The sequence below is a fragment of the Schistocerca nitens genome, chromosome 9 (genome assembly GCF_023898315.1).
Source record: "Schistocerca nitens isolate TAMUIC-IGC-003100 chromosome 9, iqSchNite1.1, whole genome shotgun sequence".
NCBI classification, from domain to species: Eukaryota; Metazoa; Arthropoda; class Insecta; order Orthoptera; family Acrididae; genus Schistocerca; species Schistocerca nitens.
Window position 1 is genome coordinate 442,280,350 of NC_064622.1, and position 18,704 is coordinate 442,299,053.

General features: G+C 38.2%; 1 protein-coding gene across 1 annotated transcript in view; it reads left to right on the forward strand.

Moving 5' to 3' along the window:
* Positions 1 to 18,704, forward strand: part of LOC126204306 (histone-lysine N-methyltransferase 2D-like) — a 338,750-nt gene that overhangs the window by 114,637 nt on the left and 205,409 nt on the right. The window contains exons 6-7 of the mRNA XM_049938692.1: positions 4,102 to 5,493; positions 9,694 to 9,755. Coding sequence (XP_049794649.1) covers positions 4,102 to 5,493; positions 9,694 to 9,755 — 1,454 coding nt within the window. The remainder of the gene's footprint in view (positions 1 to 4,101; positions 5,494 to 9,693; positions 9,756 to 18,704) is intronic.

An 18,704-nucleotide genomic window follows, 5' to 3' on the forward strand; every position in this document is an offset into this window, starting at 1 on the left:
TGTCCAGTATCTAGCAGAAGTGTAATTGAGCTCAGAAATGGTCAAAATATGATGAATTGTACATAATGATGATGCGCTTTCATTCAGAGCAGAAATATGTTCAAAACAGAGTTAGAATGAAATATCTATGATGACTGACCGTTTCTACCTGCAGGAGTGATTTGAAATTAGAGGTAGAACTATCTAATTAATTGAAGGTATAGGTCTTTTCAGGAGACCAGCATAATCATACATAAAATACAGTGAAAACATGAATATGTATTGCTGATGGCAAATTTTTGTATACTCCCATCTAACTATACGTTGTTAACTCTGACTATATGCTGGTGAATGTAGAAGCACTGCGTATTGTATCCTGATCTACAAGATAAGACAGACAAATAACTTTTCAATAGTTGTAAGGTATGAGATCCAGAATGATGTGTTTCTCCACAGAACCGGCAAAGGAGCGTACGGAGAGCACTGACAAAAAGTAGGGACAGGATGATAATGTGGCAGTGCAGTTGTCTTGCCAAAAAATTGTTCACCAATCTTTGCTGAATTTCTTCTGCAGATCATGCCTGACCTGGCATGATGTACGTTTAAATATACTTAAACTCCGATATATTGTCACCTTTAAATACAATTTTACACCATCAAGACTTACTGGTTTGTATTTCTCAACATAAATCATGAAACCAAACACAGTCTGTACTCACCCATTCACACTTACAGCCCAGTCACTCTTTAGTTGCAAATTTAAGGTCTTCGCCCTGATCTGATATAAAAAATACAAATGGAATTAATGGTTTGAATACTCGTACTGTAGATGTCCATACTGGACCCATTTAAGATTACACAGCATGCCATGCAGAATTTTAATAATCCAAAATAGTCATAGCTTAAACAGAAAAAAAAGGCTGGAATTTCTGGAATCATAGCCATTCTAATATTTTACAAAATCTGAAACTTCATTATTGCTCATAATTACTAAAATTTTAAGAAAATTCAGCATAGCTAAGCGTTGACTCACTGAAACTCGTGCGCCAAATCTCATTCAGAGTCCCAAGTCCCAGTACATGCTTAGTATCTTGCTCCTGATTGTCTGAATACAAAGGTAGTCAATCAGCTTTGGGTTTTGAGATACAAAACCTAGTGTTTTGCCACATTGAACCAATTCCATTCCAAAACTATCTTTGATAAAATTAACAAATAATGTGTTACAGAAGAAACAGTAAAGGCAAATAAGTCCCCTCTTTAAATATCTAAACTATCGAAATATGTTTTATGGTTTAAAAGTGTCATAAATTGGCTTCTGTGTAATCCACAATTCCCCAATATGTATCTGATACACGCACAGACAACACACACCTAGATTTCCGTGCTCATATATATTCAGTTACTCACAGTTACAAAGATCCATGTGTCACATCTGTGCCGTAGTTAGTCCTTCATTCACTCAAGCAGTTGAACAGAAATTATCAGTATTCAGCATCAGTCATAATGTCAGTAAAAATTAAACTATTACGTAAAATTAAGTTGTCTTCCAAAAATTTGTTTTACTTTATCATTGAAAGCCTAGAAATATTGTCAAACTTTTTTGCTAACTATACTTAAAATATATAAACTTGTTAGTAAGTTACTTAGTCATGGAAGTTCTTGAGTCATCAAAGAATAACTTCCATCATGGGTTATTTTGCTGCCTAGGTATCAGAATTCCTTGACTTCACCTACTTCCTTATCACCAATTCTGACAAGTTTCTCACTGTTCTCATTTTTGTTACTTCTAATTACTTTCATCTTTCTTCGATTTACTGTCAGTCCATATTCTTTACTCATTAAACTGTTCACTCCATTCAATGTATCCTGTGAATTATATTATTGAATCCTTTCATTAGAGGGAAGATGGAGATTGGAATATATCCTACAAATGATGGAGGAAGTGGGGTGCAAGTTCTACTCTGATTTGAAGAGTTTGGCACAAGAGAAATTCATGGTGGACCACATGAAAGCAGTCCGAGGACTGATCACTGAATAAATAATTTTTTACAGAAGTCAAATCTTTTGTCTAAAGTTGGAAATAAAATAAAGAAACATTTGACATGACTTTCAAGATGCTTGAAATCAAGCACAGCAAATGAGGTGGATCAAATCTTTGTCTAATCTGTTTTATTTATTTCTTTCTTTTGGACAAATCAGTTCCCAAAACATTTGACCTTTTTTTCAATTCTTTTTTATTTTCGAATTTTGTTCAGAAAGCTTGATCTTTTTGACATCATTTGCTCTCCAAGCATCTTCTGCTCTCAAAATTTCCTGAATTTGGTACAGAATTTGGAGGAGGGTATTTTGATAGTTAAATATAACACCATTGCAACTTTTTATGCTTTGAAAAGCAAGACCTTGAGGAGATGAACTCCTTGACACCTCATTTGCCTTCCTAGTGCCTTCTGTTCTGTCCTGAATTTAGCACCTGCCTTGAAGGAAATGTTTATGACAGTCAAGTATCACACCAGTGTGACTTTCTATGAACAAAATCGCTAGACCTTCAAGAGATTAACTTTGCAGTGACACTTCAGCTAGCAGTTTATATCAGTTTGATAGCCCGTTTCAATTTACGCTTATCGTTTGGACAAAAACCCATTGTACAATTTATAGGGAGTCTTGGTTTCAGTCCACTCAAACATTTGATCAAAAAAGATAGGGGACAGGATCAGACGTTTTCCAAGACAGCAGAAAGGTATAAAATCAGTATGAATACGTAAAATCGTCAATAGGCTGTCACGAAAAAGAAGTGAAAGGTTACATGGAACTTTGTTGAATTAACAGATTGACTGCTGAATGCAAGATTTATTATAGTATTAGAATGGGTATTGATTTTAAAGAGCAGATGTCATAGGAGCAACAGCATATTGTGAACAAGACCAGTTTGCCTAAATCTGATGCTGATTTTTAGGTGATCTTTTGGCACTATTGAGGTCTCTTTGGGAGAAAGTTCCAGCGAAAAAATATTCAGACCTAGAGAATCATTTGTTTGACTTCTGTATTCTTCTCCAAAGCTTTTGTTGTCTTTTTCACACAGAAAACAAGTTCACATACAAATGTTTGTACCTTGTTCTCCATCTCTTCCATCAACGTGAAACATCCTAAATATTTTATCTTTTACTTTTTCTGGGGGGAAAAAACCAGTGGTTTACAATTGGTGACCATGTCATAGAGCGGTACTATCTTATGTTGAGGATTGACATGTAGTTCATAATCAAAAGTAACAGCACAGAAAATTTTATTAGCTTTTGAGTTAATGCTCTTTCTTTCTAATTTAAGCTTTCAGTAGTCCCTAAAGTTTGGAATTTTATGTTAATTAACATGAACTTAAATCTGATTACTCTGTGAATATTTGCTATTGCACAAACATGTTTTAATCTAAAATTTAGTCAAAGACTTGAGGCAGCTGTTGACTGTGTGACTTTGAAGACATTTGTTCAGTTGTTACTTTTCATGTATAAAAATTCTCAGTTTATCATAACTTTAACATGTGTAATTTTTCTTACAGTGACTTTTGTATTGTATGTCTTGTAAGATTTGGAAAGTAAGTGGTCCAGTTCCTCTGTAATCTCATTAATTACTTCTGCTTTTGGTGGTGCCAGTAATTGTGTAACTTTCAATATAGATCTGTATTGTGATGTGTCACATAGGTTGACACACTCTTGTCATGTTGATGCATTCTAGTCATTAGAGCATTTTTGATTGCCCACTTTCATTTTATGATTGTCACAGCTACATTTTTCATGCAGATTATGAATGAAAGTGTAAATACCACCAGTACATCTTCAAAAATAGAGGGAAGAAAACAGTTGTAGATTGTAATAACCTGTTGCTCAGGAAAGTTTTACTTTCATGTTTACTTTATTGTTAGTGTGTAGTCAACTATCAAAGTTCTGTCTAGCACACTGCTAGACTGCTCAAATGTTCTCTCTCTCTCTCTCTCTCTCTCTCTCTCTCTCTCTCTCTCTCTCTCTCTCTCTCTCTCTGTGTGTGTGTGTGTGTGTGTGTGTGTGTGTGTGTGTGTGTGTGTGTGTGTGTGTGAAGAAAATCAACATTGCAGTGTTGTTTCATTATTCACAGGCTGGCCTCCAAGGAATGAACTTCAATTTTCTGAACTTGAACCTTCCAACGCAACAACCACCACAGCAGCAGCAGCATCCTCAAAGCCATGCACAGTCTCGAGCCACTCATGTAAAGATGCAGACTTCACAGATACCTCAGGCAGCTCAAGAAATGTCATCTGTGCAGCAAGGATCCCAGCTCCAACCGCCTCAACAGTCTCCTGATCTTCAGACACAGTCATTACCTCAGCCTCAGCAGGTGGTCCATGCTCCATCACGGGACAAGTTAAAGACCCCACCGCTGCAACAGCTCCCGCAACCTCAGCAGCTGCCTGCCTCTCATCAGTTGCACCCACCTCAGCAACTACCCCCACTTCAGCCATTGCCTCATTCACAAACAGTGCAGCTTCCTCAGTCGCCGTCCCCACAGATGCGTCAGTCTCAGTCTCCCCAACTGCGACAGTCGCAGTCCCCACAACTGCAGCTGCGCCAGCCTCAGTCTCCGCAGATGTCCCAGGTACCTCCCCAGCAGCTCCCTGTGTCTCAGTCTCAGCAGCTGCCTGTCTCTCAACCACAGCAGATACTGCTACCTGTATCACAGCCTCAGCAGGTACTACTGCCTGTGTCACAATCCCAACAAGTATCTGGGACACAATCTCAGCAAGTGGCAGTGTTACAGACCCAACAGATCCCCATATCTCAGTCCCAGTCAGCTCCCCTGTCACAAGTTCAACAGCAACCATCATCACAAGTTCAACAGTTACCTCTTGCACAACCTCAGCAACTGCCAGTATCACAGGTTCGGCACCTGTCTGCTTCACCACCGCAACAACTGTCAGTATCGCAGCATCAGCAGCTATCTGTGACGCAGTCTCAGCAGGTGCCTTTGCCACATCAGCAACTACTGCTGCCACAAATACAGCAGCAGAATGTGTCACAACCACAGCATCTAGAGCAAACTCAACAAATTCAGCAGGTGGCACACACCGAATTGCTCACGCAATCGCAGCAACTGCTACATTGCACACAGGTACCGTCAAGTTCTCAGGGCCAGTCGCAGCAGCCATCCCAGTCTCAGCCTGCATGTAATCCCCACCAACAGATTCAGCCTCAGCTACAGGTCCAACTTCAGCTGACGACTCAACCTCAGCATAATTTACAAGAACAACAGTCAACTGTTCAGCAGCAGGCTCATCGACAAGTTCAGCAGCAGATTTACCAGCAGCCTCTAAGGCTGCAGTTGCAATTACCCCAACATCAGCTTGTTCTACAAACTCCTAACCCATCTCAAGCTCAAATCTTACTTCAGAAAATAATAGCTGCAAAATCAAAGTCATGTGAGGAAATACAAGTGCCAGCGATTGTCACAGCTGTACCACAGTCGCCTGCTTCGGATAAAGAACGTTCTCAGGTACTTTACGCTTTCTGAATTTGATCAGTTAATTTAACTACAAATGATAATTATTTGTAGTTTATATTTACAGTACATAGCATAACAGAAGCAATATATTGAGGATAATCTTGTGTGTTCAGCCCTCCACAGAAATGCCAATTTCTTTTTTAAATAATTAAAAAAAAAAATACCTGTGGAAAGTAAGGACCAGCCCTAGATTAAAGACTCATCTCATTTTAATACTCTATGGAGAGTAGTGCCCAGCATCTGCAAATGAGAACCATAACTAACCCACAAGTAAGATCTACATATGTAGTTTTTGTTCAGCCAGATTATTTAATATCACCAGTTTTACAATTGGTTGTGGAATTATTGTCTGCCAAAATGGAGAATGCTTCTACACTGCCAAACTTCTTCAGGCTCCAGCAGTAGTGGTTTTGGGTGCTTATATATCTTTCATGTTATTGTTAGGTGCTTAGTGAGTTTTATGTATTATTCCACTAGCATTTCTTGAGTAAATTTGACTCTTTATGTTAACAATCTGGATAGAAAATATTGGATAAATCCTGAGCAAGTACCAGTTACATACGAGCTTAGTGTAAATTAGACTTTTTTGGAGGAGCATAATATTTTAAGCCCTTACATTGGAAATTATTTCCTCTCCCAGCTTTATGCTGGTTAGAAATGTTCAGTGAGATTTTGGTATGGTTTTATTAAATTCATGCAACTTACGAACTAATTGATTATGAAGGTTTCAATAGTTTTGCAAACTCATTTTGATTCTATCACAAATGTAACATGATATGGAACAGAAGGGCATACAGGAAAATTTGTGCCAGCTGGAGAATTAATTTTTTCCAGGAGCTGAAGTGCTGACATTGAGTGATTGGTACAGTTTCCCTGTCAATCACCAAAAAGTGTAAGCATCTCCTGCCCCTTCTTAAAAGATTGTGTGGTTATGTCGTCTCATTATGTTTTTGAAATTACTGACTAATTAGTGCATAAATACAAAAATTATGAGTAAAGAGTACACTATGTGATCAAAAGTATCCACACACCCCTAAAACTGTAAGTTTTTCATGTTAGGTGCATTGTGCTGCCACCTACTGCCAGGTTCTCCATATCAGTGACCTCAGTAGTCATTAGACATTGTGAGAGAGCAGAATGGGGCACTTGTGGACTTCGAACATGGTCAGGTGATTGGGTGGCACTTGTGTCATACGTCTGTACATGAGATTTCCACATTCCTAAACATCCTTAGGTCCACTGTTTCCGATGTGATGGTGAAGTGGAAACATGAAGGGACACGTGCAGCACAAAATCATACAGGCTGACCTTGACTGTTGACTGACAGAGACCACCGACAGTTGAAGAGGGTCATAACGTGTAATAGGCAGACGTCTATCCAGACCATCACACAGGTATTCCAAACTGCATCAGGATTCACTGCAAGTACTATGACAGTTTGGTGGGAAGTGAAAAAACTTGGATTTCATGGTCGACCGGCTGCTCATAAACCACACATCATGCCGGTAAATACCAAACAGCACATTGCTTGGTCTAAGGAGCATAAACATTGGATGATTGAACAGTGGAAAAACATTGTGTGGAGTGACGAATCATGATACGCAATGTGGCGATCCAATGGCAGATTGTGGGTATGGTGAATGCCTGGTGAACGTCATCTGCCAACGTGTGCAGTGCCAACAGTAAAATTCTGAGCTGGTGGTGTTACGGTGTGGTCATGTTTTTCATGGAGGGGGCTTGCACCCCTTGCTGTTTGCGTGGTACTATCACAGCACAGGCCTACATCGATGTTTTAAGCACCTTCTTGCTTCCCACTATTGAAGAGCAATTCGGGGATGGCGATTGCATCTTTCAACATGATTGAGCACCTGTTCATAATGCATGGCCTGTGGCGGAGTTGTTACACTACAATAACATCCCTGTGATGGACTGGCCTGCTCAGAGTCCTGATCTGAATCCTATAGAACACCTTTGATATGGTTTTGGAACACCGACTTCCTGCCAGGCCTCACCGACCGACATTGATACCTCTCCTCAGTGCAGCAACCCATGAAGAATGGGCTGCCATTCCCCAAGAAACCTTCCAGCACCTGATTGAATGTATGCCTGCGAGAGTGGAAGCTGTCATCAAGCCTAAGGGTGGGCCAACACCATATTGACTTCCAGCATTACTGATGGAGGGTGCCACGAACTTGTAAGTCATTTTCAGCCAGGTGTCTGGAAATTTTGATCACATAGTATAGTTATAAACAAGTCCAGTCCACATCAAAACAAATTTTATTTTGTAGTTAGTGTAACAACAGATTTTGAGCTGTGTGGATCATCTGCAATCAAATATAAACATACTATATAAGTTATAACTAGTCATGATGCCACCTTATGGTCTTTTGAGACAGTGAAAGGAAAAATTGTGTTTTCGCATCAGTCAGCACTGCAGGCCTTTGGCTAAAGACTATCTTCACAAACTTTTAGTTTGTCACTTAAGTTGTTGCAAAACTTATAACTTCAGATATCTACTGAAAATTAACTTTAATGAATGAATGTGTGATATCTCAGAATAATGCCTTTTTTTCTATGTTAAGAACAATTTTAGCTGGATTGGGTCAGGTGTAAGCATAAAACATTGTCAGTAGTGAATTGTAACTGACATTTTGTTATTTTGGTTGGATGGGGCAGGGGTATGGACAAAAGGAGGCGGCATGTGCTGTATCTTGATATAAAAGAAACAAGACTGCTTTCATTACTAAGGAATTACTTGTTGCAGCATAATAGTGTGTGTATGCAGTGTATATGCAATTTACTAAGACATGTTTGTACTTTTTTAGGGAAATGTTCTATATAAAATCTGTCATGAAAGAAATGAAGCTTGTGGTACTGATTTGTGTACTTACCAGAGATGTTCAATTAGGAGTGATCACCTTCAAAGTAGTGCCCATTTGAATTACCATTTGTCTGTATTTGTTCCTTCCCCTGCTCAGACGATTTATGCACTTCTCCTCCTGTTAGGATATATACTGGGGCTTCACAGTTTTTGCCTTCTGGTAGTGCGCAAGAATACTGAGAATGTGAACAGCCCTGTTTCTTTTATGTCATAATAAGAAGCTCTGTAATCATCAAAGGAAGGAAAATTATATTCTTGGGTCAAAAGGGAAGAATTATATGACAAGGGAGTATTATGAAATAAATACTTAAGTGTGAGTAGTAAGAGACTTCTGGGAAGCAATAGATAAAAATCACTATCTAAGTAGTTCTCAGGTTGCAGTTAATTATGAAAGAAGGTGCACTGAACTGCATGAGGCAAGATTAGAAGCTCCATAATAAATAAGCAGTGACACTGACTCACAAGCTGCTTAATTAGAGCTCGCATGGAAAGATTTAAGTCTTCATTTCTCCTACAAGCTGTTAAAGAGTGGAATGGACAAAAGAGTCCAAAAATGGTTATACGAGCCATATGCCATGCACTTATGTGTGAACTGCAGAGAGTAGTCTTGTAGATGTAGATATAGAAAGATAGAGGCTTGCAACAGGCTTATAGCCACATGAGATTCATTTATTTATGTAAAAAAGACAGTAAACTTGTGCGTAAAGAACAACTCAAAAAGGTGAAAATCAAAGTAAGGTTGTAATGGATTGTATGAGCTGGTGAAAAAAATATGTTGTCACATAGCTGAGTGGATATGTTGATAATCTGAAACAGGAGAATATTAAAGGAAAAGGTGGCAACAAGCTGGAGAAAAGGCATAATGAGAAAACTCTTTAAGTAGTGTTTCATGTACTTTCTGTCTTGCACTAGTCTTTTTAGTGTTTTTAAATTTAGTTGTAACGCTGCCTATACACATGTGCTTCACAACAGAAATGAAAGAAAGGCCTTTGCATTCCATCGCTTTTTAGGTTTCCATACCTCAGTCGATAAAAATTGAACCCTTGTAGGGCCACTTTGCCAGTAAATTCGTTTTTCCTACCTAAGAAGTCAAATATAAATGAAACCTATCGAAAGGACCAATGCGATTTCATTAAGTTTTTAATACACAAAGTGAAACCAGTAAATCTATATATCTAAATGATTAATGGAAATTTTTTTATCTATCCAATTAAATTATTTTGTCAATAACTGATTGTTCTTGTTGTTTTATTTAATAAGATACACAATACTACATTTTTTATACAATAAGGCTTTTCTTTTTTTCCCAGGATTCGTTACCGGACACAGGCAGCAATAATTCTTCTTTGTCTAGTGTCACAACAGTTATAAGGTGAGTGAAATAAAAATTTAATATTTGTGTCTCTGGTAGAAATTTTTATCATGCATAACAGCATGTAAGATTGTCTTTTATGTATTACATTTCCCAAAACCCAAAGTAGCGTTTCACACACTTATTCTAAAATTAACTGTACCTTTAAGTATGGCTGAGTCTACATTAAAATAACTGTATGAGAGCATAATACTGAACAAAACTGTAAATGGGAGGGGGAAAAGTTAACCGTAGTGTGTAATTTTTAAGTTAATTTTTATCATTGAAGTAAAAGCTGAAGCACAAAGTTGTTTTATTAACAGAAATTATGGGAGGAAAAGAGTAATTTAGGAAAGGCAATCACTTATTTATAGCTGATAGATATTTGATGTATATACTGTAAACACGTAACAATTATGAGACTTCATCAGCTTTTCAGCTACTTTTCTTTCTTCTGGTTCAAGTAAATACTCTCTTACACACACTACCATACAGATACAAAAATGCACGTACCCACCTGTAGCTGCACTATGTTGACTGTATAGAAGTGATTCCTCAAGCAGGCAGGAGTTATGTGATGATGGTGTAGAGGACAGGTGCCTTAACACCTGGGAGGGGCTAAGATTTATGGAACAAGAATAGCATGAGAGTGGTGCAGAAGTAATTACAAGGTTTTGGAATTGGTGTGGAGAATAACGAGAGGAAAAGTGAGAATAGGGTTTAGGTTGTTGAAAGGGGGGGTTTAGACTAGCAGGACTGCAAAGACAGAATATATGCTATAGGGTCAGTTTGCATTTGCAGACTTTCGAGGAGCTGATGCTGGGGGAGGGGGGAAGGGGTCCAAATAGTATGGATATTGAAGCCACTGGTGTTGTGGTGGGCACCAAGTCTAGCAGTGTGATGGTAAAGGTTATGGCTAGCCATAGTTTGACCATGGCCAATCATGCAGGTTTGTCATCCCCACATAGAACATTACTCAATGAATGTGGTGCAGTTGGTGTAGAAATGGAGTTGAGTTGCAGACGAGTACAGCGAAAAAGAATGCTAGAAATATACACATTTCGGACAAAGTGCTTCATCATAGGCAGAAAGCACATTTACAGAAGCAAAACTAACACACACCTGCCCATGTTGTCTCAGGGTACCAAGGTCCAACTGTGATTGTATCTGAGGTGAGCAGCGATCTAGCTGGCTTGAGTAGTGGGCAAAAGGAAGTTGCATGGACAGGGAGGAAGAAGGGGAGGAAGAGCGAAAGGATTATTGTATAATACTAAATGGAAATTTATTACGATATTCTGATTCGTCACTAACAAATGTCTTGTCATCCATTTGTGCAGCAATGCATATAGATTTTCATAGCTCAAAAAATGAAACTGGCTATCTATTCTTTCCATTAAAAAAACAAAACTTTGTGCTGTATTTTGGTTTGAACAATCCGATGTGCTATGCCACAGCGAAGCGGGGTTGCACTTAAGGGTCTTATTGGTAGGTATTCCCCCCACCCTCCAAATAAATAAATAAATAAATAAATAAACAAATAAAACTGTGACGACAAGTTGTGAGGAATAACTGAATTGCTCTCTTAGTAAAAGCATTACTTGTGAATTTCAAGGCGCAGTGTTTTAATCTGTCAGCAAATTTCGAAACTTGTTTTGCATGACATTCATTGAGGCTTGTTCTGCTTTTACATGTAAGGAATAATGATTTACTTGTAATTTTAATACCAATGCTTTAGTTGTGGTTCATTCGGAAATTTCCCAAGATTTTCGAGAAAAATGTACCCTACTGTAGACACATGGTAGTTACATTGAGAAGTCCTCAAACCATTCATGTAAACAAAATGAAATGGCAGTTTATTACAAAAGCAAACAGTAGTTTTTTGGAGCTGAACTGGCCAGTTGCCTAACTGGTCTGTAAGAAGATATTAACAAATTTAAATTTGGGAAGGTATTATACTGTGATGTTAGGGAAGATAATATATTCATAGAAGGACATAACACAATGTGAAACTGGTATGAAGTCATTGGTAGAAGTAGTAATGTATCGGTATTATGCAACAGATTAAGTACCACACATAACACATTTGACAGGTCAGCAGATGTCATAAATATACACTCCGTGCTTACCTCTGAGCATGGATTATTTTGTGAGCGTCGATTATTTTGTGTTCGGGTGCTGGGATGACTGACTGGCAATATTTTTTTTTCCTTTTTGAATGCCTAATGCTTTTAGAAATTCTGCAATTGTTTTATATGAACAAGGATATTTTAATAAAGTCCTGTTTAATATTGGTGTAGAAAAAGATGGTAGAATCAAGACACTGTCATCCAGTTTTTACAATTTCTGTTCATCTACATTTGTGATTACTCTGCAAGTCACAATTAAGTGCCTGGCGGAGGGTTAATCAAACCATCTTCAAGCGTTTCTGTACTGTTCCACCCTCGAACAGCACTTGGGAAAAATGAACATTTAAGTCTTTCTGTGTGGGTTATGATTTCACTTATTTTATTGTGATGATCATTCCTCCCTGTATTGGTAGTCATCAGCAAAATATTTTCACACTCTGAGGAGAAAGTTTGTGATTGAAATTTCACCAGAAGGTCGTGCCACAATGAAAAACATTTTTACTTTAATGATTGCCTGCCCAAGTCGTGTATCATAATCCATGACTCTCTCTCCCCTTTTTTGTGATAATAGAAAACGAGCTGCCCTTCTTTGAACTTTTTTGATATCCTCCATCAAACCTTGACACAGATCCCACACCACAGGAATACTGCAGGAGAGGTCAGAGAAGCGTAGTGTAAGCAGTCTTCTTTAGTAGATCTGTTGAATTTTTAAGTGTTCTGCCAATAAATCACAGACTTTGGTTTGCTTTCCCCACTACATTACCTGTGTGATTAGTCCAATTTAAGTATTCATAATTATAATCCCTAAGTGTTTAGCTTAGTTTCCAGATTTTACATTTGTGTAATTTATCATATAATAGAAATTTAGCAAATTCGTTTAGTACTCCTCTGGACTTCACACTTTTCGTTACTTAGTCAATTGTTACATTTTACATCATACAGATGTCTTGTCTAAATCATTTTACAATTGGTTTTGATCTTCTGGTGACTTTACAAAATGGTAAATGATGGTATCATCTGCGAACAATCTAAGAGTGTTACTCAGATTATCTCCTAAATCATGTATGTAGAGCAGGAACAGCAGATGGCTTATAACACTTCCTTGGGCGATGGCAGATACTGCACCTGTTTTACTCTATACTTTCTGACAGTTACTGCAGACTGTGACCTTGTTGACAGGAAATCACTAACCCAGTCGCACACATGAGGAGACATCCATAAGCATGTAATTTGATTAGAAGTCACATGTGAGGAACAGTTTCAAAAGACTTCTGGAAATCTAAAAATATGGGATCAATTTGACATCCCTTGTCGGTAGCACTTATTACTTCATGAGAATAAAGAGCTGGTTGTGTTTCACAAAAGCAATATTTTCTGAATCCATGTTGACATTTGTCAATAAATATTTTTCTTTGATGTAATTCATAAGGTTTGAACTCGGTATATGTTCCAAAACTGTACTGCAAATCATTGTTAGTGATTTGGATCTGTAATTCAGCAGATTACTGCTATGTCCTTTCTTGGGTATTGGTGTGATATGAGCAACTTTCAAGCCTTTGGGAACAGGGCTTTCTAGGAGCAAGCAGTTGTTATTGCTAAGTATGGAGCTATTGTATCAGCATACTCTGGAAATAACCTAACTGATATGCAATCTGGACCAGAGGCCTAACCTTTATTAAGTGATTTAAGCTGCTTCGCTACACTGAAGATAGGTACTTTTTAAGTTACTCACATTGGCAGTTCCTGATTCGAATTATGGAATATTTACTTCCTCTTCTTTTGCAAAAGATTTTTGGAAAACCCACTTTTAGTAAACTGCTTTAATGGCACTGTCATCAGTTACATCATGGTTATCACATAGTGAAGGTATTGATTGCGTCTTGCTGCTGCTGGTGTACTTTACATATGACCAGAATCACTTTGGGTTTTCTGCCAGATTTTGAGACAGAGTTGTGGAAACTATTAAAAGAAACTCACATTGAAGTTCAAGCATAATTTTGAACTTTTGGAAAACATTGTTAATCATGGGAACTTTGCATTCTTTTAAATTTGGCATGCTTTTATTTGTTGCTTCTGCAACAATGTTCTGACATCTTTTGTGTATCATAGGGGATCCATGTCATGTCTTATTAATTTACTTATTAATTATCTCCCAATTGCTGTCTGTACCATTTCCTTGAATTTAAACCACATCTGGTCTGTGCTTACATAATCAGATTGGAAGGATTGGAGACACTCTTGGGGAGGCGCCATTCAAATTTTTTTCAGCTTTTTAAAAGTAGATGTATTTTGCATTTATGGTGGGTTTGGATATTACAGTAGTCAGTTTCACAACCACCATCTTGTGGTCACTAATCCCTGTATCTATCATGATGCTCCCTATTTGCTCAGCATTACTTGTTGTTAAGAGGTCAAGTATAATTTTGCAACCATTTCCACTTTCAGTGGGGTCTTGTAGTAACTGTTCAAAATTTACTGAGAAAGCATTCAGTATGATTTCGGATGACTTCAGATTGCGCCGAACTGTGTACCCTATCACAACAGTGGCTATACTTCTGCTTCATTGGTAAAAATACTTACTACATACTGGCAAATGAAATCCATTGATTCTTAATTGTCCCCCTTGTCAGACACTGGAAACTTGCTGTGTGAATGTTTCTTTATATAAAACTCCTCCCCTTTTAAGTTCTATCTAGAGGGCTTATACCATGCTGGTTGTGGTTTGGATTCAACTTTCCAGGATAAAAGAAGATTATATTAGAAGAATATCTTATTTAATGTTATGCAATTAAGCAGCAATTTTGTCTTCACTGTGACCACAGTGTTGCGTGTTGTTTCGAATTGGAATATTAATATTAAGTGAAGCAGGTGTCTCCTTGATGCTCAGAGATTTAATATTTGATTAGCAGATTAGACACGTACACAGTCAAACTTCCTGCATGTGAAACTGCAATACAAGTTCGCAAGCAACTGGTTTAACTGGCTAAAGTATGAATGTACATAGCTATTGTTTCTTAATGAGAAGCCAAATGCCTATTTTAATGGCAGTATCAGAACGTACTGTTTACTTGAAGTCCTGTGTAACGATAAAAAACCATTACTGTATTCCAGTAAATAGCAATTGAAACTTGATGCCACTTTCACATAAAATACTGACCAAAATCTTTAATTTTTTAAAAGGTGACATGAGTTTGAATGTAGAATTACACAATAATTCTATTGTAAAGTAAATTAAGCTCGAGGAATGGGTGTATTGTATCTGAGTGAAGAATTTTGCTGTACAGATTTCAAGTGAACAAAAGAGCCAGTGGCCTATGTGAAAAAGAAGTGAGAATACATTCCTGTTGAGTACAAAAATGAAGGAGAATATCATGCATTAATAAAAAATCTAAGATGAAATGTAATTGATAATAGACCTGTTTAGTCAGGAGATAGAGATGCACACAACAGCCGAAAAGTTGTGGGGTTCAGTAAAATTTTTTAACAGATCCAATGTAACTGCTATTTCAAGATGCTGTGAAACTGTGGAACAACTTTTCTATTTAGAGATTTTATGTATGTACTTAGGAAGCATGACTGTATGATAAATGAACTGAGAGGAAAAGGACTCGATAAATTTTAAAGTATCAGTGACATACATTCCATAAAGTTATATGATCTTCATTGTAAAAAATAAATAACTAAATAAATAAAAATAAAAAATAATCCCCTTTCAAAGGAAATGCTGTATATAATATTGAACGTCATATTGACAAGACTTCTGCACTTATATTTCAAGGAATAATCCTACTGTAATTGCATTTCTTGTGCCTGTTATTTATTAGTGATTGGCCACCATCATTGTCATGAATCATCTATCCATGTGACGCAGCAGAGAGGTTTCTCTTTCTCCCATGTCATTGGCAGATAGTCTGCTGATGAGGTATTGTCTGCCAGCACCTCTCTTCCACTTGTGAACAAAATTATGACGACAAAAATTTCTGCAACTTCTAGGTTGAGAGCCTCTACACTGTTGTATATAGGCACTCTTAGTAATGAGAAGAGGATATTCATAATGTCAGAACATTCTCTGAACTTAACAAACCCATTTTCAGAATAAAAATCAGAAAGTATATTTTGATAAAGAGCATACACTATTTGAACAGTTACGATGGACATTCTGAGGCACATGTGTTTAGGGTAATCAAGCAGATGTCATGACTTACCGTCTTTACTGAATTAACAGAATAATATGCAAACTGTTACAGACACTATTCCCACAGTGTATTGCAGGAAGTTTATGTCCATAATAATTATTTCGCCCAAACAGTGAGCTGCTAATGACGAATCATAGATATTAAAACTCCTGATAAAGTTTTTTGGAACTGTACTCTTGCGTATTTTTTTATGCTGAACTTCAGTTGTCCACCAAAGAAAAGTGTGTTGTCCTTACAGTCCTGGTAACAGTATTCAATGCAGAATCTCCAAACACTTTATGAAATAGCAATTAGTTCTCAATGCTGCTACACCAGCCCTTCCCCTCCCCCCCTTGCATTTTACCTCCTCCCTGGGGGAAACCAGAGTGTCATCCAAAAGTCTTGTTGTAAAATGGATGCGCTGGTCAGAATGTCTCTGTCGATCAGAGAAGGTTTCAGAAACAGGTCTTGGCAATTACTGTGCTGTGGAGGTAGATGTGGAAACATCCCTGGAGGAAGGTGGAGGCTGAATGCGAGTGCTGTGGCCGTGCAGACATACAAAATGATCTGGTAGGTTAGCATCTGATGGGTGTGTGGCAGTTTGGTCAACAAATTCACCAGGCAGGTACAATGGTTAGCCATAAATCACTTCAGCTGATGAAATGTTGAGATCGGCCTTATGCTTTATTAAGGCCAAGTAGAACCTTCAGAAGTGCAGCTATCCAGAGAGCGGAATGGTATCTCAAGGATGCATTGAGTGTATGATGCCATAGCTGAATCATACCATTGGTAATTGAATAGTAGCGTGTGGTCTGGTGATGATTATTACTGCAAAGCTTATTCAATTGGGAAAACAACTCATATTCACACTGTCGATTGTGGTCCATTGTCATATGAAGTGGCCAAAGTAGGAAAACCAGTTTGAAGTGAAAACTGGTGTGTCTGCTGGAATGTTTGCAACCAGTATGCTTCTGGCCAGCAAACTGAAGCACTCTATCATTGTCAGTAAATAGCATTTGCTGTCAGAGGGCAGCAGTGGACCATCCCACCTATGTGTCAATAAGCAAAACGTGCAGTAGTGTTTGGAAAATTGCCTATTGATGTGTATATGTGGCACGCTACTTTACTGCATTGACAGGCTAGGCATCAGTCCTTTTGAACACCAGACCGGAAAAAAATGCGCAGACTTACCGGGCCGATGCAGTGAATTAGAGGTGAATAAGATTACGTAGACATTCAAAGGTATGGCGTCAAAATTCAGCTGGAAGAAACTATCAAGGTTTCCATTAGAGATGCCACAGCTGTAATCTGTAGGGCATTGTGCAAGCTTTTCTCTGCATTTTGGCAAGCTCTGCAAAGTCGATGTAGCTCAAGATGCTACTATCACAAGAGAGGGCATTTGCGACATTATTTAGTCTAGATGTATGGTGAATGTCTGTAGTGAATTGTGAAATAAATTCCAAGTGATGTTCTGGCATGGCGAACATTCATTGTTGCTTTGCTGGAATGCATAGACAAATTGTATGTGATCCACAAATATAAAGAAGTATCTGGCTTCCAACTGAGGATGGACCTGATTTCTTCGTACACCAATAATTCACAGTTTTAAGCAGTGCAGTTGCCCTGTGTGAAGTAGTCCTTAGGTGAAAAAGACTGCAGGAGTTTGCTATGCATCATTAACTTGTTACAACATGGCTCCAGTGACAAAGTGGCTGGCATCTTTCATCAGTGCAGTGGTGCTCCTTGCACAGGGCGAGCAAGCAGAACTGCATCATCAAGGCTCTGCTTTGCAACAGTGGGATCCATATCTTTTTTCTTGTGTTCATTATATGGGGCTACTACCTTTTGTCTTGACACGTATGAGTGCAGCAGTCAGTGGTTCTTGCAGTACTGTCATCAGAGGTAGATGCCGATGTTCAAAATTTAACAGTGTAAGGAAGCAGTGTAGCTCTTTGACTGTTTGCAGGTAATCAGTTTTGAGTGATAGCCCTTTCCCTTCGGGTAAGGGTGATGATCCTGCTGAAGAAATAAGATGTTCCAGGAATATGACCTATGGTTCACCAAATACACACTTAGCCATATTTATTACTACATAAAAATGTTTGAGGCATTGGAAAACTTGGGCAAAGTGCTCTTCAGCAGCTGTGCAAATACAACTGTTGTCCAGGTAGCAAAACAAAAAGAGAATCCGTTGGGGAATGGAGTCGATAAATGATTGTGCAGCATTTTGTAAACTGAATTTTGTAAATAAGCTCTATACAACGCTAAATGGTGTGGTGATTGCTGTTTTCAGAAAATCTTCCTCTACCAATGGAATGCGAGTACATGTCTTACAGTAATCCAAAGCACTTAACACATTGACATCACTGAATGCATGGTTATATTCTCTCAAAAATAGCACTGTGCATCAGTCTGTTGTAGCCTGTGACTTTAGCTGCAGGACAATCCCTGCATGAGCACCATGCACCATCAGTCTTTTAAAACTTTTTTTTTATAAATGGAGGGGTGACAGTCAACATCTGCTGGGAGTGGTACCTTCACATAATATTCCATCAGATTCAGGTTTGCTACTTAAGTGGTCTGGTGCAAGGCCTAGGGGATGGTGTGAGACAGCAGTGTTTTATTATGTGGCGCTCTGCTATGGTGTACCTCTCATGGTGTGCCATGAA